We start from the raw sequence: 22866 nt of genomic DNA on the forward strand, positions 1-22866 counted from the left end.
GAGCATTTCTGACATCCTGCCCCATGATGTTCGTTTTCTTGAGGCTGATAGTTAGGCCAAATTCATTGCAGGCAGACGCAAACCTGTCGATGAGACTCTGCAGGCATTCTTCAGTGTGAGATGTTAAAGCAGCATCGTCAGCAAAGAGGAGTTCTCTGATGAGGACTTTCCGTACTTTGGACTTCGCTCTTAGACGGGCAAGGTTGAACAACCTGTCCCCTGATCTTGTGTGGAGGAAAATTCCTTCTTCAGAGGATTTGAACGCATGTGATAGCAGCAGGGAGAAGAAAATCCCAAAAAGTGTGGGTGCGAGAACACAGCCCTGTTTCACACCACTCAGGATAGGAAAGGGCTCTGATGAGGAGCCACCATGTTGAATTGTGCCTTTCATATTGTCATGGAATGAGGTGATGATACTTAGTAGCTTTGGTGGACATCCGATCTTTTCTAGTAGTCTGAAGAGACCACGTCTGCTGACGAGGTCAAAGGCTTTGGTGAGATCAATGAAAGCAATGTAGAGGGGCATCTGTTGTTCACGGCATTTCTCCTGTATCTGACGAAGGGAGAACAGCATGTCAATAGTCGATCTCTCTGCACGAAAGCCACACTGTGCCTCAGGGTAGACGCGCTCGGCCAGCTTCTGGAGCCTGTTCAGAGCGACTCGAGCAAAGACTTTCCCCACTATGCTGAGCAGGGAGATTCCACGGTAGTTGTTGCAGTCACCGCGGTCACCTTTGTTTTTATAGAGGGTGATGATGTTGGCATCGCGCATGTCCTGGGGTACTGCTCCCTCGTCCCAGCACAGGCATAGCAGTTCATGTAGTGCTGAGAGTATAGCAGGCTTGGCACTCTTGATTATTTCAGGGGTAATGCTGTCCTTCCCAGGGGCTTTTCCGCTGGCTAGGGAATCAATGGCATCACTGAGTTCCGATTTGGTTGGCTGTATGTCCAGCTCATCCATGACTGGTAGAGGCTGGGCTGCATTGAGGGCAGTCTCAGTGACAGCATTCTCCCTGGAGTACAGTTCTAGGTAGTGCTCAACCCAGCGGTCCATCTGTCCAGGTGTAGACCGTCCAATTTGTAATAGTCCCACCTCCCCCAGAACCGGTCCCAATGTCCCAAAAATCTGAACCCCTCCTTCCTGCACCATCTCTCAAGCCACGCATTCATCCTGACTATTCTTTCATTTTTACTCTATCACGTGGCACTGGTAGCAATCCTGAGATTACTACCTCTGAGGTCCTACATCTACTGGTTTCCCTTTATCAACTCTGCTTGTTATATCCTCAAAGAACTCCAGCAAATTTGTCAAACATGATTTCCCTTTCACAAAACCTGTATGATTGTGTTAAGCTTTTCTCAATGTCCTGCTATTGCTTCCTTAATAATGGATTCTAGCATTTTCCTAACGACCGATGTTAGGCTGACTGGCCTATAGTTTCCTGCTTTTTGTCTCCCTCCCTTCTTGAACAGGAGTGTCACATTAGCGGTTTTCCAATCTGCTGGGACCCTCCCGGAATCCAGTGAGCTCTGGAATATTTCTACCATGCCTCCACTATCTCTGCAGCCACTTCCTTAAAACCCTTGGATGCAGGCCATCAGGTCCTGGCAACTTGTCTGCCTTCAGTCCCATTAGTTTGTCAAATACTTTGTCCCTTGTGATGGAGACTGTTACAAGATCTTTCCTCCCATTAGCTCCTTGCTTATCGGATATCTGAGAGATGTTTTTGGTGTCCTCCACAGTGAAGACCGATGCAAAATATTGGTTTAAATTATCTGCCATTTCCCTGTTCCCAGTTATCAATTATCCAGTCGCATCCTCCAAGGGTCCCACGCTCACTTTAGCTACTCTCTTCCCTTTTATATATCCGTAGAAGCTCTTGCTGTTTGTTTTTATATTTCTCGCCAATTTACTTTCAGAATCAATTTTCTCCCTCTTTGTTATCTTTTTAGTCATCCTCTGCTGGTTCCTAAAAAATTCCCAATCCTCTGGCCTACCACTAGTTTTTGCCGCTTCGTATGCCTTAGTTGTTGATTGGATACTCTCCTTGACTGCCTTTGTTAACCACGGGTGGTTCACCCTTCTCATCCAGTCCTGCTTTTCGACCGGGATACATTTTTGCTGAGCGTTATGAAATATCTGCTTAAATGTCTGCCACTGCTCACTCCCCTTAGTCTATTTCCCCAGCCCGCTTTAGACAACTCTTTCTTCATACCTCTGTAATTGCCCTTGTTTAAGTTGAGGGCAATGGTTTGAGACCAGAGTTGCTCACCATCAAACTGAATTTGAAATTCTACTATGTTGTGTTCGCTACCCCCTAGAGGATCCTTAACTATGATATCTCTTATTAATCCTATCTCATTGCACATTACTCGATCTAAAATAGCCTGTTCCCGGGTAGGTTCTGCAACGGATTGCTGTAAGTAACAATCCCTGATGCACTCTACAAATTTGTCTTCCATGTTACCTCTGCCAATCTGATTTGTCCAGTCAATATGCAGATTAAAATCACCCATGACAATTGTAGCGCCCTTCTTACACGCCTCCATTATTTCACGATTTATACTTTGTCCTACAGTGAGACAACTCTTTGGGGGCCTATAGACGACTCCCACCCGTGACATCTTCCCCTTACTATTCCGTACTTCCACTCAAACTGATTATACATCATGATCTATTGCACCTATATCACTACTCACCACCGCACTGATACCTTCCTTTATTAACAAAGCTACCCCACCTCCTTTTCCTTTTTGCCTATTTTTCCAGAACGTCGAGGGTTTAAACTAACTTGGCAGGGGAATGACTCCAGCATATAGTAGTAGAAAAAAGGAATAAGATGCATTATGTGAGAGTGTTAGACAGTACTAGAGAAGGGAGTAGTCCCACATTAGATGGGAGCGGACTGAGAAGGATTACGAGGAATGCAAACACAGCCTAACAATGCACGTGTGCAAACACACAAAGTGTGGCGAATAAGGTTGGTGAATTACAAGCACAAATAGGAGTACGGGAATATGATGTAGTGGCAACAACAGAAACGTAGCTTAAAAATGGCGAGGACTGGGTACTTTATATACAAGGATATAAATGGCTCCATTTTGCATTCCCACCACCGAAATTGGTGGCAGACATAAACAATGGCAGTCCGCCTGCACAGATCGCATGTCATGGAGCCACTGCGATATTAAACGTGGCGACTCATTTAAATGGCCAGGGTGGACCGGCACCAGCCCCCGTCCCCCGCAATGACGTGGAGGGGACGGGCGAGACGGGCGATCTGTCTCTGGCAATGGCATTAGTAGCCTTTGCACAGGCGCTGACGGTATTTTTAAAGGGCTTCAAACCCTAACATTCAATTTAATTATTTAAAGAGACAATGTTTTAAAAAATTGAAATAAATTTATCCTGACCCTCTCCCACTCCCGCCAATGATTAATTACCTGCCCATCTCCCCCAACCCCCCAAAACACTTACCTTGTGCACCAGACGATCCCCCCCACCCAAAGCTCTTAAACTTTAAACTTTATCACTTCCCATCATCCCCTAGACCAATGAAATGAGTCTGACGTGCCCCCCCCCTCCCCACCCACTGGCACTGAAAAACTTACCTGCTCCCCCCTCTGCACTAGTGTTCCGCCTCGGATCCCTGGATGGGGATCCGAAGGCACGGGAGTGCTGACCACCGGCACCAAAATCGCTCTGGGATGGACAGCAGGAGTGTAAAGGTAACCAATTCATTTAAATGGGGCTCGCGTTGCCAAGTGGCTCCGACATGTGACTCCAGACCCACAGCAATGTGGCTGACTCTCAACTGCCCTCTGAAATGGGTGAGCAAGCCTCTCAGTTGTACCAAATCGCTACAGAAAACACAATAAGGAATAACACCGATGGACCACCCGGCATTGACCTAGGCACTGGAAACGACAACAGCAAACGTTGCCCTGCCGACACTGCAAAGTCCTCCTTACAACATCTGGGGACTTGTACCAAAATTGGTAAAGCTGCACCACAGAATAGTCAAGCAAACAGCCTTGACACATGCATATTCACCAAACCTTACTTACAACTAATGTCCCAGACACTTCCATCACCATCCCTGGGCATTTCCTGTCCCACCAGCAGGACAACGCCACCAGAAGTGGCAGCACGGTGGTATCCAGTCAGTCGGGAGCTGCCCTGGGAGTCCACAACATTGACTTTGAATCCCATGAAGTCACATGGCACCAGGCCAAACACTGGCAAGGAAACCACCTGCTGATTACGACTGACCACCCTCCCTCAGCTGATGAATCAGTAGTCCTCCACGTTGAACACTACTTGAAGGAAGTACTGAGGGTAGCAAGGGCACAGAATGTACTCTGGGTGGCAAACTTCAATGTCCATCACTAAGAGTGGCTTGATAGCACCACTACTGACTGAGTTGGCCCGGGCCTGAAGGACGTAGCTGCTAGACTGGGCCTGCGGCATGTGGTGAGGGAAAAACATGCTTGACCTTGCCCTCACAAATCTACTGTCACAGATGCATCTGCCCATGACAGTATTGGTAGGAGTGACCACCGCAAAGTCTGTGTGGAGACCAAGTCCTGTCTTCACACTGAGGATCTTTCCATTATGTTGTGTGGCATTTTTTTTTTTTATTCGTTCATGGGATATGGGCATCGCTGGCAAGGCCAGCATTTATTGCCCATCCCTAATTGCCCTTGAGAAAGTGGTGGTGAGCTGTCTTCTTGAACCGCTGGAATCCATGGGGAGTAGGTACATCCACAGTGCTGTTAGGAAGGGAGTTCCAGGATTTTGATCCAGCGGCAGTGAAGGAATGGCGATATAGTTGCAAGGCAGGATGGTGTGTGGCTTGGAGGGGAACTTGCAGGTGGCGGTGTTCCCATGTATCTGCTGCCCTTGTCCTTCAGTTTTGGTAGAGCTCCTTAATGCCATACTTGGCCAAGTGCCACCTTGATGTCAAAAGCAGTCACTCTCACCTCACATCTGGAGTTCAGCTCTTTTGCCCATGTTTCGACCAAGGCTGTAATGAGGTCAGCAGCTGAGTGGTCCTGGCAGAACCCAAACTGAGCATCCGTGAGCAGGTTATTGCTGAGCAAGTACCGCGTGATAGCACTGTTGACAACCCCTTCCATCACTTTGCTGATGATCGGGAGTAGATGGATATGGTGGTAATTGGCTGGGTTGGATTTGTCCTGCTTTTTGTGCACAGGACATACTTCGGCAATTTTCCACATTGCCGGGTAGATGCCAGTGTTGTAGCTGTACTGGAACAGCTTGGGCAGGGGGGCGGCAACTTCTGGAGCACAAGACTTCAGTACTATTGCTGGAATGTTGCCAGGGCCCATAGCCTTTGCAGTATCCAGTGCCGTCAGCCATTTCTTGATATCACATAGAGTGAAATGGATTGGCTGGCATCTGTGTTGCTGTGAAGCTCAGGAGGAGGCAGAGATGGATCATCTACTCGGCACTTCTGGCTGAAGATGGTTGTAAATGCTTCAGCCTTGCCTTTTGCACTTATGTGCTGGACTCCCCCATAGTTGATGATGGGGTTATTTGTGAAGCGTCCTCCTCTTGTCAGTTGTTTAATTGGCCACCACCATTCACGATTGGATGTGGCAGGGCTGCAGAGCTTAGATCTGATCCGTCGGTTGTGGGATCGCTTAGCCCTGTCTACTGTATGCTGCTTCCGCTGTTTGGCATGCAAGTAGTCCTGGGTTGTAGCTTCACCAGGCTGACACCTCATTTTTAGGTATGCTTGGTGTTGCTCCTGGCATACCCTCCTACACTCTTCATTGAACTAGGATTGGTTCTTCGGCTTGATGGTAACGGTAGAGTGGGGGGGATATACTGGGCCATGAGGTTACAAATTGTGGTTGAATACAATTCTGCTGCTGCTGATGCCCCATAGCACCTCATGGTGCCCAATTATGAATTGCTAGTTCTGTTTGAAATCTCTCCCATTTAGCACGGTGGTAGTGCCACACAACACGACGGTGGGTACCCTCAATGTGAAGACAGCACTTTGTCTCCACAAGGACTGTGCGGTAGTCTCTCCTAACAATACTGTCATGGACAGATGCATCTGCAACAGGTAGATTGGTGAGGAAGAGGTCAAGTAGGTTTTTCCCTCTTGTTGGTTCCCTCATCATCTACCACAGACCCACTTTGGCAGCTATGTCCTTTAGGACTTGGCCAGCTTGGTCAGTTTTGGTGCTACTAAGCTACTCTTCATGATGGACATTGAAGCACCCCACTCAGAGTACATTCTGTGCCCTTGCTACCCTCAGTGTTTCAACATGGAAAAGCATTGTTTCATCAGTCAAGGCGGTAGGAGGTAATCATCTGGAGGTTTCCTTGCCCATGCTTGACCTGATACCATGAGACCTTATGGGATCCAGAGTCATTGCTGAAGATCCCTAAGGTAACGGCCTCCCGACTGTATGACCCTGTCCTGCCACCTCTGCTGCGATGGTGGTGTCTGGAACATTTTCTGTAAGGTATGATTCCGTGAGTACGACTGTGTCAGGCTGTTGCTTGACTAGTCTGTGAGACACAAGGCCCCAGAGGTTAGTAAGGAGGACTTTGCAGGGTCGACAGGGCTGGGTTTGCCAGTGTCATTTCCCGTGCCTAATTCGGTGCTGGGTGTTCCGTATCATTCCTTTTATTAGACTATGTAGCGGTTTGATACAACTGAGTGGCTTGCTAGGCCATTTCAGAGGACACAAGAGTCAACCAGACTCTCAAGCAGATATATCACTTTGAATACTGTTGGGGGGATGGCCTCCCAGGGGAAAGCAACAACAGCCAAGTTCGTGGCACCACGGATGGCTCTGCTGCACAGGAGGGAGTGAAAAAAGAGTGGGAGAGCCATACAGATAGGAGATTCAATTGTAAGGGGAACAGACAGGTGTTTCTGTGGCCACAAACGAGACTCCAGGATGGTATGTTGCCTCCCTGGTGCTAGGGTTAAGGATGTCTCGGAGCGGCTGCAGGTCATTCTGAAGGGGGAGGGTGAACAGTCAGAGGTTGTGGTACACATTGGTACCAACGACATAGGTGGAAAGAGGGATGAGGTCCTGCAACAAGAATTTAGGGAGCTAGGTAGCAGATTAAAAAGCAGGATCTCAAAGGTTGTAATCTCTGGATTACTCCCAGTGCCACGTGCTAGTGAGTATAGGAAAAGGAGGATAGAGCAGATGAATGTGTGGCTGAAGAGGTGGTGCAGGAGGGAGGGCTTTAGTTTCCTGGATCACTGGGTCTCATAGAGTCATAGAGAGATACAGCATTGAAACTCTGTTTCGGGCAAAGGTGGGACCTGAACAAGTTGGATGGTTTGCACCTGAACCGGAACGGGACCAACATCCTTGCTGGGAGATTTGCTAGTGCTGTTGGGGGGGAGGGTGGTGGGGGGGGGTGGGGGGGGGGTGGTTTAAACTAATTTGGCAGGGGGATGGGAGACAGAGTGGAGGTACAGTAGGGGGGGATGCACAGTCAAATATAGAAGAGAAACTGAGTCAGTCTGGAAGGCAGAGCAAATGTAGACCTGTTAAGGCACGTGAAAAATGCAAGGCTGGATTGCATCTATTTTAATGCAAGGAGTCTTACTAGTAAGACAGATGAATTGAGGGCATTGATTAACAGATGGCATTATGATATTATTGCTATCAGAGACAATATCAATATCGGCGATCACGCTCTGGAAGTGGTTCAAGAGTTCAATTACTTAGGCTCAACTATCACCAGTAGCCTGTCTCTCAATGCAGAAATCAACAAGCGCATGGGAAAGGCGTCCGCTGCTATGTCCAGACTGGCCAAGAGAGTGTGGGAAAATGGCGCACTGACACGGAACACAAAAGTCCGAGTGTATCAAGCCTGTGTCCTCAGTACCTTGCTCTATGGCAGCGAGGCCTGGACAACGTATGTCAGCCAAGAGCGACGTCTCAATTCATTCCATCATCCGGAGAATCCTTGGCATCAAGTGGCAGGACTGTATCTCCAACGCAGAAGTCCTCGAGGCAACCAACATCCCCAGCATATACACCCTACTGAGCCAGCGGCGCTTGAGATGGCTTGGCCGTGTGAGCTGCATGGAAGATGGCAGAATCCCCAAGGTCACATTGTACAGCGTGCTCGTCATTGGTATCAGGCCCACCAGCCGTCCATGTCTCCGCTTTAAAGACGTCTGCAAACGCGACATGAAGTCCTGTGACATTGATCACAAGTCGTGGGAGTCAATTGCCAGTGATCGCCAGAGCTGGCGGACAGCCATAAAGGCGGGGCTAAAGAGTGACGAGTCGAAGAGACTTAGCTGTTGGCAGGAAAAAAGACAGAAGCGGAAGGGGAGAGCCAACTGTGTAACAGCCTCGACAACCAATCTTATCTGCAGCGCCTGTGGAAGAGCCTAAGACTCTAGAATTGACCTTTATAGCCACTCCAGGTGCTTCTTCACAGACCACTTACCCATTGTCTCTCGAGACAAGGAGGCCAAAGAAAAAGACGGAGACATGGTTGAGGGAGGGGCAGGACTGGCAGCTCAATATTCCAGGGTACAGAATCTTTAGGCGTGACAGGGGAGGGGGTAAAAGAGGAGGTGGCATTGCACTGTTGATCAAGGAGTCAATTACTGCAGTAAGGCGGGATGATATCTTAGAAGGTTCCTCAAATGAGGCCATATGGGCAGAACTTAAAAACAAAAGGAGGGCAATCACTTGGCTGGGAGTGTACTACAGACCTTCTGACAGTCAGGGAGAAATAGAGCAGATATGTAGGCAAATCTCAGAGAGGTGCAAAAATAATAGGGTAATAATAGTACTGGATTTCAACTTCCCCAATATCAACTGGGATAGTCTTAGTGCAAAAGGCTTAAAAGGGGCGGAATTTTTAAAATGCATATAGGAGAGCTTTTTGAGCCAGTACGTAGGAAGTCCTACAAGAGAAGGGGCAGTACTGGACCTAATCCTAGGGAATGAAGCCGGACAAGTGGTAGAAGTGTCAGCGGGGGAGCAATTCGGGGATAGTGACCATAACTCTAAGATTTAGGGTAGTTATGGAAAAGGAAAAAGATGGACCGGAAATCAAGGTACTGAATTGGGGGAAGGACGATTTTAATATGATGAAACAGGATCTGGTCAAAGTGGACTGGGAGCAGCTACTTGTCTGCATCAGACCAGTGGCAGTCATTCAAAGAGGAAATAGTGAGTTCAGAGCCAACATGTACCTGTTAAGGTGAAGGGTAGGACCAACAAGTCCAGGGAACCCTGGATGTCAAGGGACATAGAGGATTGGATCAGGAAAAAAAAGGAGGCTGATGGCAGATTCAGAGCGCTGAAAACAGCGGAGGCACTAGAGGAGTATAGAAAGTGTAGGGGGGGGTACTTAAAAAAGTAATTAGGAGAGTGAAGAGGGGACATGAAAAAACACTGGCGGGCAAGATAAAGGAAAATCCTAAGGCATTTTATAAGTATATTAAGGGCAAGAGGATAACCAGGGAAAGAGTAGGGACCAAAGTGGCAATCTGTGTGGGGAGCCGGAGGACATAGGTGAGGTTTTAAATGATTACTTTTCATCTGTCTTCACTATGGAGAAGGACGATGTAGGTGCAGAGATCAGGGAGGGTGATTGTGATATACTTGAACAAATTAGCATTGAAAGGGAGGAAGTATTAGCTGTTTTAGTGGGCTTAAAAGTGGATAAATCACCAGGCCCAGATGAGATGTATCCCAGGCTGTTATGTGAGGCAAGAGAGGAGATAGCAGGGGCTCTGACACAAATTTTCAAATCCTCTCTGGCCACAGGAGAGGTACCAGAGGATTGGAAGACAGCGAATGTGATACCATTATTCAAGAAGGGTGTCAGGGATAAAGCCGGGGTTTACAGGCCGGTGAGTCTAACATCAGTGACTGGGAAACTATTGGAAAAAGTTGTGAGGGACAGGATTAATCTCAACTTGGAGAGGCAAGGATTAATCAGGGATAGTGAGCATGGCTTTGTCAGGGGGAGATCGTGTCTAACTAACTTGATTGAATTTTTCGAGGCGGTGACTAGATGTGTAGATGAGGGTGAAGCAGTTGATGTAGCCTACGTGGACTTCAGTAAGGCTTTTGATAAGGTCCCGCATGGGAGATTGATTAAGAAGGTAAGAGCCCATGGGATCCAGGGCAATTTGGCAAATTGGATCCAAAAATGGTTTAGCGGCAGGAGAGCATTCCAGCAGCACCAGGCATATCTAAAAATGAGGTGCCAATCCACTGAAGCTACAACACAGGACTTCATGCAGAATGCAAAACACATAGTTAAGCGATCCCACAACCAACTGATCGGATCAAAGCTCTGCAGTCCTGCCACATCCAGTCATGAATGGTGGTGGACAATTAAACAACTAACTGGAAGAGGAGGCTCCACAAACATCCTCATCCTCAATGATGGGGGAGCCCAGCACGCGAGCGCAAAAGAAAAGGCTGAAGCATTTGCAACCTACTTCGACCAGAAGTGCCTAGTAGATGATCCACCTTGGCCTCTTCCTGAGGATCACAGACGCCAGTCTTCAGCTAATTCGATTCACGTGGCATGATATCAAGAAACGGCTGAAGGCACTGGTTACAGCAAAGGTTATGGGCACTGACAGCCTTCCGGCAGTAGTACTGAAAACCTGCGCTCCAGAACTAGCTGTGCCCCAGAACTAGCTGTGCCCCCTAGCCAATCTCTTCCAGTACAGCTGCAACATTGGCATCGACCCAGCAATGTGGAAAATTGATCAGGTATGTTTTGTATACAAAAAGCAGGAGAAATCCAATTGGGCCAATTACCTCCCCATCAGTCTACTCCCAATCATCAGCAAACTGTAGGAAGGTGTCGTCGACAGTGGTATCGCGCAGCACCAACACAGCGATAACCTGCTCTCCGATGCTCAGTTTAGGTTCCGCCAGGACCACTTGGCTCCAGACCTCATTACAGCCTTGGTGCAAATATGGATGAAAAAGCTGAACTCAAGAGGTGAGAGGAGAACGACTGCCCTTGACATCGAGGCAGCATTTGACCGAGTGTGACATTAAGACAACCCAGCAAAACTGGAGTCAATGGGAATCAGGAGGAAAACTCTCCACTGGTTGGAGTCATACCTAGCACAAAGGGAGACGGTTGTGGTTGTTGGAGGCCCATCATCTCAGTCCCAGGACAGTGATGTAGGAGTTCCTCAGGGTAGTGTCCTAGGCCCAACCATCATCAGCTGCTTCATCAATGACCTTCCCTCCATCATAAGGTCAGAAGTGAGGATGTTTGTTGATGATTGCACAGTGCTTAGTAGCATTCGTGACTCCTCAGATACTGAAGCAGTCTGTGTCCAGATGCAGCAAGACTGGACAACATTCACCATCAACCCCCACCATCAACATCCTGGGGGTTATCATTGAGCAGAATGTTCACTGGACCAGCCATGTAAATACTGTGGCTACAAGAGTAGGTCAGAGGCTGGGAATTCTGCAGCGAGTAATCCACCACCTACAAGGCACAAGTCAGGAGTGTGATGGAATACTCTCCACTTGCCTGGATGAGTGCAGCTCCAACAACACTCAAGAATCTCAACACCATCTAGGATATAGCAGCCCGCTTGATTGGCAACCCATTCACCACCTTAAATATTCACTCCCTCCACCGCCGGTGCACAGTGGCGGCAGTATGTACCATCGACAAGATGCACTGCAGTAACTCGCCAAACCTCCTTCAAAAGCACCTTCCAAACCCGCGCTCTTTACCCCCTAGAATGACAAGGGCAGCAGAAGCATGAGAACACCAGCACCTGCACGTTCCCCTCCAAGTCACACACCATCCTGACTTGGAGTTCCTTCACTGGGTCAAAAACCTCAAACTCCCTTAGTTATGCTAATAGTAATTTGCTGCACTCTTAAACATGTAATATGAATAGCACTGTTCTGATCTCCTGCTTCAGCTCCCTTCATAACAGCATCGTGTGTACACCTACACCAGATGGACGGCAGCACTTCAAGAAGGTAGCTCACTGTCACCTTCTCAAGGGCAATTAGGGATGGGCAACAAATGCTGGTCTTGCCAGCGACGCTCACATCCCAGTGCCAAAAATAAAAAAAAAGCCTATGAGCTTTCATTCGCAACCACTTTCCACTCTCAACACTTTCTGCATGATTGAGGCATGACTCACAAGCCTCTAATTTGAGAGTTCATTCCTTGCTCATTTATTTTCCAAACTATTAATATGTTACCTGATTACAATGAGCTTTGAAATGTGTCAGTGAGGGAATTTACCATCTCCTCAATAAACTCCAAATGTACTCTTGGATCCAAATTGAGAGAGCCTAGGGCCTTGTTTACCTTCAACTTCCTAAGGATTGCTACAAGCCTTCCTTGTGATACTGAACATTTCCAGTCTGCTCCCTCTGGTCTATACTCCTTTCTAAACTGAGGTATCTTTCCTCTCTTTCATTGGAAAAAGCGATCACAAAATAAAGAGGAAGGGCCATTTAGACCTATGTCATTACTTCCAAATAAGATGTGCATGAAGTTCTAGTCAGTGAGTTGCTGTTTGCCGATGACGTTGCACTGACATCCCATAATGTAGTTCACATGCAGCAGCTTGTGGATCGGTTCTCCCAGCCTGCAAGGAGTTTCAACTGATGATCAGTGTCAGAAAGACCAAGGTTATGGGCCAGAGTTGGCCTCTTCAGCCACAACAGGCAATGTTCAACTCAGAAGCAACATATACCCCGGGCGCAGTTTATCGTCTTCCACCAACATCGACAACTTCACTTGGAAGTTTGTCAACAGCTTCACATACCTTGGATCAACAATCACCAGCAACCTGTCCCTTGATGCCAAAACTGCCATGTCCAAGTTGAGAAGACAATCGAAAATACAAAATTCCGCATGTACCAGGCTTGTGCTCTCAGCACCCTCCTTTTTAGCACCGAAGCACGGACAACTTATGCAAGCCAAGAAAAGCAGCTGATAGCTTCCAACTCTGCTGCCTCAGACAGATTTTGGGCCTCTCCTAGCAGGATAGAGTGCCAATTACAGCAGTACATCAGTGTGCAGGTATCCCCAGCATGTTTGCCCTTGTGTCAGCTGCAACTCTGTTGGCTGGGACCCGTGCGCCAAATGGATCACAGCCGCATCCCCAAAGACAAGTTCTATGGCGAGCTTGCTATTGGCACTAGACCAACAGGTCACCCACATCTGCAATACAAGAATGTCTGCAAGCAAGACCTCAAGTTGACAGTGTTGATGGTTGGGACGTCCTTGCTGCTGACCAGAGTTGCTGGAGAATGGCAGTTAGGAATGGCGTGGAAAAAGCAGAGGACAAAAGAAATGACCAGACGGCAGAAAAGAAAACCGGCGGAATAAAAAAAGCATCAGTTGACCTCTGTGCCAGCTGTGGAAGGGGTTGCCACTCACGAGTTGGCCTCTTCAGCCACAACAGGCGATGTTCAACTCAGAAGCAACATATACTCCGGGCGCAGTTTATCGTCTTCTGAGACGGACGGATGTGTACTACTACTACTACTGATGTACTGTTTTCTCTATTCTATTCTAAGGTCTGTCCAACATAATCTTTACAGAATTTCCTTCTGACCCCAGAAGTACTTACAACACATAATATAGATTGGACAAAATAAATATTAAATGCTGACCTCTGCTTTCCAATCTTATAGTCATATGATTAATCTTTGGCTTATAATGAAATGTCCCAGAAATGAATACCATCTGATTAGCCTTGTTAATACCAAGTTCACAGGAATTGGACACTTTCATTGAATGTTGAATAATTGTACTTAGATCGTTCTTTGTTTCATTGTGTATATATTTCTATTCCAACTTGAATTACTTTACAGTAGTCCACATAATAGATTTTGTGTTTCAAAGTTCCTTCAGTACTATTACTATACTTTTATACTTCTGGCCTAGATTAATACCTGCAAATGCTAATTTTCTATTACTGTAACTTGGAACACACAAATCCATCACAATCTTTACAAAAACACTGCATTCCACACACCGTCAAACCTGGCTCAATCACCCTCATGGACCATTCGTGTTTTCTCTTCATTTTCCTCCTTCTCCATCGATATGATAGTATCCATTTCAAATATTAAAAGAATGTACAGGATATAATACAAGTCAGCACACTTCCACTCGAAGAAATCAAATTTCAGCTTATAACAGAAGATAATTCTTTTCTTCATTATGAATTCCCTATGTTGCAGCTGCTCCTGAACAAAACATTTATTTCGATGATTGTCACTGGCAATTCTGAAGACCACTTCTCCTTTTGGTCCCTGAATAGAAGACCGCAAACTCCCAGTTTTAAAATACTAATGACTGTTGTTAGGACCAAGGTTGGAGGAATGCACTGTCTCTCTCTCTCTCTAGTTCCACTAATCCACTGGTCACAACGTATGTTTAAATGTTTTACCAAGTTACCAATACGGCCAATTATATTCTTTATCTATATTAGTTTCAGAATAAAATCTGCCAACCAGATTTCTTTAATAAATAACAAAATTGTTAATTTATTGTAAAACAAGACGTATTCAATAAAGATGCAAAGCTTATTAACATGTCAAAGTATAAATATCTACCCTTCTAAAATAACCTAACTTGCACACACAAACACACATAACCGGTTAAAGGAAAAAAATGAAGAGAAATGAAAAACTAACTCTGCAGAGACCAATTTAACGAAAATTACTTTGGCCAAGTTATTTTCAATTCTTGAAGAAAAAGGATAAGATATGGAATGTTCCAGATGGCCTTTGGTCTGGCGTCCAGGTACACGTAGACGGTTGTCACTGGGATCTTTCTGGAGCGGTTCTGTTCAGGAGGCGTCGAGGAGTAGTCTTGCAGGCTTTTCGGGAGAATTATTGCATGAGTGGTTTCGGCTATCACACTGGATTCTCAGAAGATTTTTCAAAGCAGGTGGAAAAGGATGAGTTGGGTGGCTTCTCTCTCAGCAGGATACACAACTGAGCATTCAAACCACTCAGGTACAAATCAGAAAGCCAAAACCTCCTGACAACCATAAACCTAGACATGTGACTTCTCTGTAAACAACTCTAATAGCCAGCAAGGCTTCTTATGTTTATTTAGCCCTTCATTGTCTCTTCCAGTGTTTTAAAAAAAAAATCCAAAGTGCCCTTCCAGTAACCTTTAAGAAAAAACAAATCCAGGCATCTCCACAGTCTTCCAAATGAACCAATTTTCACAATCTTTTAAACACATGTCCTCAAAAAAATATTAATAATGGAAGCACCTTCATAACACTGTAAAGACAAAATTTGCTCATGTAGTCTACACCAAACTTCCCAATTATCCTGCCTCTTTCTCTTCCCACGATGAAATGTTAACGTATTTCCTGCAATTATATTCACCAGAGAATGAAAGAACTGGTTTCGATCAGAAATATTATGATTATTAGTGTGGACTGTTCTTTTAAAGAGAACTGAAACTGGGAGTATAGCTAATATATTTGACCAGAACGATAGTATTTAATTGCACAGCAAATTTAAAACATATTTCTGAATACATAATAAATAAATAAAGCTTTAATGCACCCACTAGAACCTCCGGATATCCACATGGACAATGAGTGTGATTGTGGTGAGGGTAAGAGTCAGCCCATTCACAGAAAATTAAAAGAAATTAAGTCGTTTTATGTTAAGTAACTCTTGTGAGGAAAATGTACATAAGATAATTAAAACCCTTCAATTTATCATAACCTGATAATCAAGATGAGCATACCTTTCTTATTTCTCTTTCAAAACTTGAAAACCATGGTTCTGCAGTGTCCATAAGTTGTGAGAACATTGCACTGAAGTGATAAGAAGAGAAGTTTCAACATAACCACAAGCAAAACAATAGTAATAACAAAAAAAAGATATTATTTCTTAACTTACTAAGCATCATGTTCCAAGAACTCAGGATTGAGGAGAGCTTTCATTTCTTCACTGTGGAGGTATAAATCTGAAAAATTAGTTAAATATTCCTTTCTACACCAATATATCCAGCTGTGTTTACTGCTTTACCTATAAAAACTGCCAAAATCTTAAGTATTTACATTGGGCCTCAACAAAAATAGCTCTGTGTAATCATCCTTTATAATTACAAATACTAAGATCAATTTTTCACAAAGAAAATAAAATTGACATGTTTATTTTTAGATTAAAAAAAAAGAATTCTCCCTCCCCCTGTCCTAAAAGCAGCCCATGCATTCATTCCACTTACTTTGTTTGGAATGGTGGGATCCAACCCAGATTCAATACAGTTTGTTCAAGTATGCCAGCAACAATAACCTCATTTTAGATGTTTTCTCATTATCCAAAAATCTATCGCCACCACAGCAAACCTACAGAATCACAGAATTGTTACAGCACAAAAGGAGGCCATTTAGCCCATCATGTCTGTGCTGACTCTCCAAAGGAGCAATTCACCTAGTGCCACTCCCCACCTTCTCCCTGTTGCTCTGCACATTCTTCCTTTTTCAGATAACAATCCATTTGCCTCTTCAATACCTTAATTGAACCTGCCTCCATCACACTCTCAGACTGTGCATTCCAGGTCCTAACAACACACTGCATGAAAAAGTTAATTATGTCGCCATTGCTTCTTTTGCCAATTACTTTAAATCTGTGCCCTCTTGTTCTTGATCCTTCCACCAATGGAAACAGTTTCTCCCTATCTACTCTGTCCAGACGCCTCACGATTTTGAAAACCTCTATCAAATCTCCTCTCAGCTTTCTCTTCTCCAAGGAAAACAGTTCTAATTTCTTCCATCTATCCACGTAACTGAAGCTCCTCATCCCTGGAACCATACTTGTGAACCTTTTCTGAACTCTCTCTCATGGCTTCACATTTTTTTTGTTATTTATTCATGGGGATGTGGGCATCGCAGGCTAGTCCAGCATTTATTGCCCATCCCTAATTGCCCATGAAAAGGTGGTAGTGAACTGCCTTCTTGAACTGCTGCAGTCCATGTGGGGTAGGTACACCCACAGTGCTGATAGGAAAGAAGTTCCAGGATTTTGACCCAGTGACAATGAAGGAACGGCAATATAGTTCCAAGTCAGGATGGTGTGCGGCTTGGGGGGGGAACTTGCAGGTGGTGGCGTTCCCATGCATTTACTGCCCTTGTCCTTCTAGGTGGTAGAGGTCACGGGTTTGGAAGGTGCTGTCTAAGGGGCCTTGGTGCATTAGAATTAGAACATTACAGCGCAGTACAGGCCCTTCGGCCCTCGATGTTGCGCCGACCTGTGAAACCATCTGACCTACACTATTCCATTTTCATCCATATGTCTATCCAATGACCACTTAAATGCCCTTAAAGTTGGTGAATCTACTACTGCTGCAGGCAGGGCGTTCCACGCCCTTACTACTCTCTGAGTAAAGAAACTACCTCTCACATCTGTCCTATATCTATCACCCCTCAACTTGAAGCTATGTCCCCTCGTGTTTGCCTGTTGCAGAGCATCTTGTAAATGGTACACACTGCTGCCACTGTGCGTCGGTGGTGGAGGGAGTGAATGTTTGTGCATGGGGTATCAAGCCTATCAAGCGGGCTGCTTTGTCCTGGATGGTGTTGAGCTTCTTGAGTGTTGTTGGAGCTGCACTCATCCAGGCAAGTGGAGAGTATTCCAACACACTCCAGACTTGTGCCTAGTAGATGGTGGACAGGCTTTGGGGAGTCAGGAGGTGAGTTACTCGCCACAGGATTCCTAGCCTCTGACCTGCTCTTGTAGCCACTGTATTTATATGGCTACTCCAGTTCAGTTTCTGGTCAATGGTAACCCCCAGGATGTTGATAGTGAGGGCTTCAGTGATCGTAATGCTATTGAATGTCAAGGGGAGATGGTTAGATTCTCTCCTGTTGGAGATGGTCATTGTCTGGCGTGAATGTTACTTGCCACTTATCTTTTCTGAAGTGTGGTGTCCAGAAGTGGATGCAATACTCCAGTTGAGGCTGAACCAGAACTTCCTTGCTTTTGTACTCTATGCCTCTATTAATAAAGCTTAGGATGCTGCCTGCTCTATTAACTGGTCTCTCACCCTGTCCTGCCACTTGCAATGATTTATGCACAGATACAACCAGGTTCCTCAGCTCCTGCACCCTCTTTAGAATTGCACCCTTTATTTTATATTGTCCCCCTATGTTCTTCCTACTAAAATGAATCACTTCACACTGCACTGCATTAAATTTCATCTGCCACTTGTCCGCCCCATTCCACCAACCTGTGTGTTTTTGAGGTTCTATACTATCCTCCTCACAGTTCACAATGCTTTCATGTTTTGTATAATTTGCAAATTTTGAAATTGTGCCCTGTACACCAAGGTCTAGGTCATTAATATACATCAGCAAGAGCAAGAGCCCTAACACTGACCTCAGAGGAACTCCACTACCAACCTTCCTCCAGTCCAAAAAAATCCATTAACCACTGCTCTCTGTTTCCTGTCACTCAGCCAATTTTGTATCCATGTTGCTACTGTCCCTTTTATTCCATGAGATATAGCTTTGCTCACAGGGCTGTTGTGCGGCACTTTATCAAATGTCTTTTGGAAGTCCATGTACACTATTTCAACAGCATTATCCTCATCAACCCTCTCTGTTACCTCATCAAAAAACTCCAGCAAGTTAGTTAAACACAAATTACCCTTCACAAATCTGTGCTGGCTTTCCTTAATTAACCTGCATTCACCCAGATGACTATTAATTTTGTCCTGATTTATCGTTTCTAGAAACTTCCCTACCACAGAGGGTAAATTGACTGGCCTGTAGTTGCTGGGCTTATCTTTACACCCTTTTTTGAACAAGGGTGTAACATTTGCAATTCTCCTGTGGCATCATCCAAGTCTAAGGAAGACTGAAAAATTATGGCCAGTGCCTCCTCAATTTCCACTCGCGTTTCCCTCAATATCCTTGTATGCATCTCCTCCTGATCAATTTTAAACCCTTGAAGTGTCTGAATTACCTTCTCTTTCACCATGACCTGCACAGCACCTTCTTCCTTGGTAAAGACAGATGCAAAATATACATTTAATACCCTCTGCCTCCATGGGTAAACCCCTTTTTAGTCCCTAATAGGCCCCACTCCTCCTTTTACCACCCTTTTACTATTTGTATGCCTATAGAAGACTTTGGATTCCCTTTAATGCTAGCTGCCAGTCTCTTTTCATACTCTTTCTTTGCTTCTCTTATTTGCTTTTTCACTTCCCCTCTGAACCTTCTATATTTAGTGGTTCTCAATTGTATTATCCACTTGACATCTGCCACAAGTACACTTTTTCTTCTTCATCATAATCGCTATCTCTTTTGTCATCCAGGAAGCTCTGGATTTGTTTGCCCTACCTTTCCCCTTCATGGGAATATACCTTGATTGTGCGCTAACTATCTCTTCTTCAAAGGCAGTCTCCAATTTATCTTGGTCAGATCCATTCTTACCCCATTGAAGCTGACTTTCCACCAGTTAATTATTCTTACTCTGGATTACTCCTTGTCCTTTTCCTTAGAACCTAAACCTTATGATACAATGATCATTATTTGGCCCACTTCATTCCCAAGAACCAAATCCAGCAGTGCCCCCTTTCTTGTTGGACTGGAAACATACTGTAGAAAATTTTCCTGAACACACTCTAGGAACTCTTGTCCCTCTCCGCCCTTACACTGCTACTATCCCAGTCTATATTTGGATAATTGAAGTCGTCCATTACAACTACTTTATAATTCTTGCACCTCCCTGTAATTTCCTTGCAAATTTGATCCCCACTAGTTGGCGGCCTATAGACTACACTGAGAATTGTAATTGCACCTTTTTTGTTCTTTCGCTCTAGCCAAATAGATTCTGTCCTTAACCCCTCTGGGACATCCTCTATCTCCAGCAATGTAATGCTCTCCTTAATCAATACTGCCACCTCTTCCCTTTCCTTCCTTTCCTATCTTTCTTGAATACCTTGTATCCAGAAATATTTAATATCCAGTCCTGCCCTTCTTTGAACCAAGTTTCTGTTATAGCCACAACATATTTCCACATGGTAATCTGAGCCTGTAACTTACCAATCATATTAACCACACTCCACATATTCACATACACGCACAGTAACCCTAATTTAGACTTTGGAACGTTAGTCAAGACTGAAGTCCAAGCTTGGATTTTCTTGTTGTGAGTACACCACTGTATATTAACAACGATTCAACACTGAGTAGCAACTGTGTGGTAGTGTTATTGAACAATCCAGTTGTCTCATACCATTTTCATTTACGTACATGAAAAATGCAGTGACAAAAAGATTGTGGTCAGTCAGCAACACTGGCTTCGTAACTGAAGTGATGATAGAACAATTTTTGATATAGAGCTTTGCTTTTGTAACTTTTACTCTCGTTTTCCCTTCCCTATCTCTTGCCAACAGTTATCTTCCAGAATCCACAATACCAATTGCATTTAGATTTGTAGCAGATGTGCTTGCGATGTAGAGGAAAACACCCTTCATCTCAGCCCATATTATCTCTCCTCTAAATGAAAGACAAGAATGAAAAAGTTGCATCATGCTATTCCGACAATACGTTTGTAAAGCCTTGATAATCCAGCACTAGCAATTGTAGTTAATGCACCACCCTCTTCCTCAACTAGCATAGACTCTCTTGTGGGTTGATCTATATTCTGCATAAGGTGTAATTCAGATTGACTTGAACTTAAAACTAAACAATTTACAAACATCTCGAACTTGTATAGATAAAAGCAAAATACTGCGTATGCTGGAAATCTGAAATAAAAACAGAATGTGCCGGAAATACTCAGCAGGTCTGGCAGCATCATTGGAGAGAGAAGCAGAGTTAATGTTTCAGGTCAGTGACCTTTCGTCAGAACTGGTGAACTAGTTCTGATGAAAGGTCACTGACCTGAAATGTTAACTCTGCTTCTCTCTCCACAGATGCTGCCAGACCTGCTGAATATTTCCAGCACTTTCTGTGTTCATATAGATAAAACTTGCCTTGGATTTGCTGTTTCATTGGCATGTGAGAAGGCTTGGTGATCACAGTGTAGAATGAAGACAAGGGGAGCCAGTAGTTCATGCATGCCCTGAAACATTAGCAGCACACAAAAAATCAACTGAGCTGCATCATTCTTATTAATCAAATTAAATGATAAAATGTGTACTCTGGAAAATGAGATCAGTGATATTAAAATGGAGTTACCTCAAAGGCTCCTTGAATTTACAAAGTGCATGAAACATGCAGACCAGATAGGTGCAAGAGTACTACACCTAAAATGTTATCCTGTCTTTTCTCTTTACAGGTGCTGATGGAGCTGCTATGCACTCTTGACATTTTCTGCTTTTGAAACATTTTAAAATTTGGCATGGTATATGGCTTACAAATCACATAATTATTTCACTTTAATCCTATTTATGTACCAAAGTTATCCTAAAAATGATAATATATGATTTTCAAATTTAATTGTCATGGTAAGTGAACAATTAATTATGGATTTCACCTCCTGTAGCCTGCACTTGAACATTAAAAAATGTAAAGTACGCTCTTGCTTTATAATTTAAAGGCAGGCAACTCTACAGATAGAAACACATTTGGGGAAAGACAGAATAATTAAAACATTAACGTGAAAATCACTAACTCTTCAGTGCATAAAGGTTTTTTCCGATAAAAATCTACTAGAACAGAACACTAAAACATATGCAATGTGTAACTTGCAGCAGACTTAAATGCTTTGGGGACAGAATGTTATGCCCAGAATGAATGCATATTTATTCTTAGTAAATGTCACAAGACACTTCTTCTTACAGTCCAATTTTAAACTGCTTAATTATTCAACCAAACCTGTACGGCATTTCATTACCTGCTTGTAAAGCAGCTGCTCATTTTCTCTCGCATAACAAAACAGGATATCTGTCAAAATCTGCCTCACACTTTCCTGTTGGAAATACTGCATTTCAGGAAACCTGAAAGACACAACATTTCAGTTATTAAAGCAGCTGTTGATGCATATCATCTAAAGAAATGTTGTTCCTTTTGTCTCCACCATGCAGGCCATTTTTAGCAATACCATCAAGCTACCTTTTGTTAACATTATGATCTCCTTGCGATTCTATTTGAACTGAAAACTAATTTGAAATGAAAATTAAAATAGCCAATTACAATTTTGTCTAAGATATATTAAATAAATGTTTGTAAATTTTGAAAATTAATTTCCACCTGTTTAAGATAATCAGACAAATTAACTTGGTGTTTTCTCCTCTTCCAGAGGCAATGGACAGGATTTTCCTGCGGGCTTCAGGACCCCGACACTGGGACCAAATGGGGCTCCTGAGCCTGCACCTGCAGGTAGTGAGGCCAGCACAGCGATATTCCTGGAGGTGGCCTGCTAATTGGTTGCCTCCAACCTTGCCGTCCAATTAAGATGGTGGGCAGGCACCTGATGCTGCTGGCCAATCAGAGGGCTGGCAACTCTGAAGCCTCAGCAGCCTCACTGGGAGAGATGGGCATTGCTAAGGAAGGCAGGAAGATCGAGAGAATGGAACTGCCTCAATATGGAACTGCCCAAGGAGGGGTATGTTTGAAATAAAATTTCTGAGGGGCCAAGCAAGCAGACTCCTCTTATTGGAGGGGAAACCCCTCTAGATGGCTTGTTGGGGCCATGTGGGTGGCCTTTCCTGCTGGCGGTCCCCTTTTTGGGCCATGAAGCCTCTGGCTCCAATGATACCCGCCACTCTGCCCTGGACTGTCGCAGGGAGGTCACCTCCATTAAGCTGGTGGCCTCTGCACACGGTGGGAGGCTGCTCCACCTTTGGCAAAATGCTGGTGTGCACTCTAAATGGCCCCTAATTGGGGC

The 22866-nt window shown here is 44.7% G+C and overlaps 1 protein-coding gene across 9 annotated transcripts in view; it reads right to left on the reverse strand.

Moving 5' to 3' along the window:
- tbc1d5 (TBC1 domain family, member 5) overlaps positions 1-22866 on the reverse strand; it is a 771220-nt gene that overhangs the window by 269828 nt on the left and 478526 nt on the right. For all 9 annotated transcript variants that reach the window (XM_068011845.1, XM_068011853.1, XM_068011822.1 and 6 more), the window contains 4 exons: positions 21874-21976; positions 21011-21099; positions 15928-15978; positions 15773-15842 (listed from right to left, as the gene is read on the reverse strand). In XM_068011845.1, the coding sequence (XP_067867946.1) occupies positions 15773-15842; positions 15928-15978; positions 21011-21099; positions 21874-21976 (313 nt within the window). The remainder of the gene's footprint in view (positions 1-15772; positions 15843-15927; positions 15979-21010; positions 21100-21873; positions 21977-22866) is intronic.

The sequence above is a fragment of the Heterodontus francisci genome, chromosome 2 (assembly GCF_036365525.1).
Source record: "Heterodontus francisci isolate sHetFra1 chromosome 2, sHetFra1.hap1, whole genome shotgun sequence".
NCBI classification, from domain to species: Eukaryota; Metazoa; Chordata; class Chondrichthyes; order Heterodontiformes; family Heterodontidae; genus Heterodontus; species Heterodontus francisci.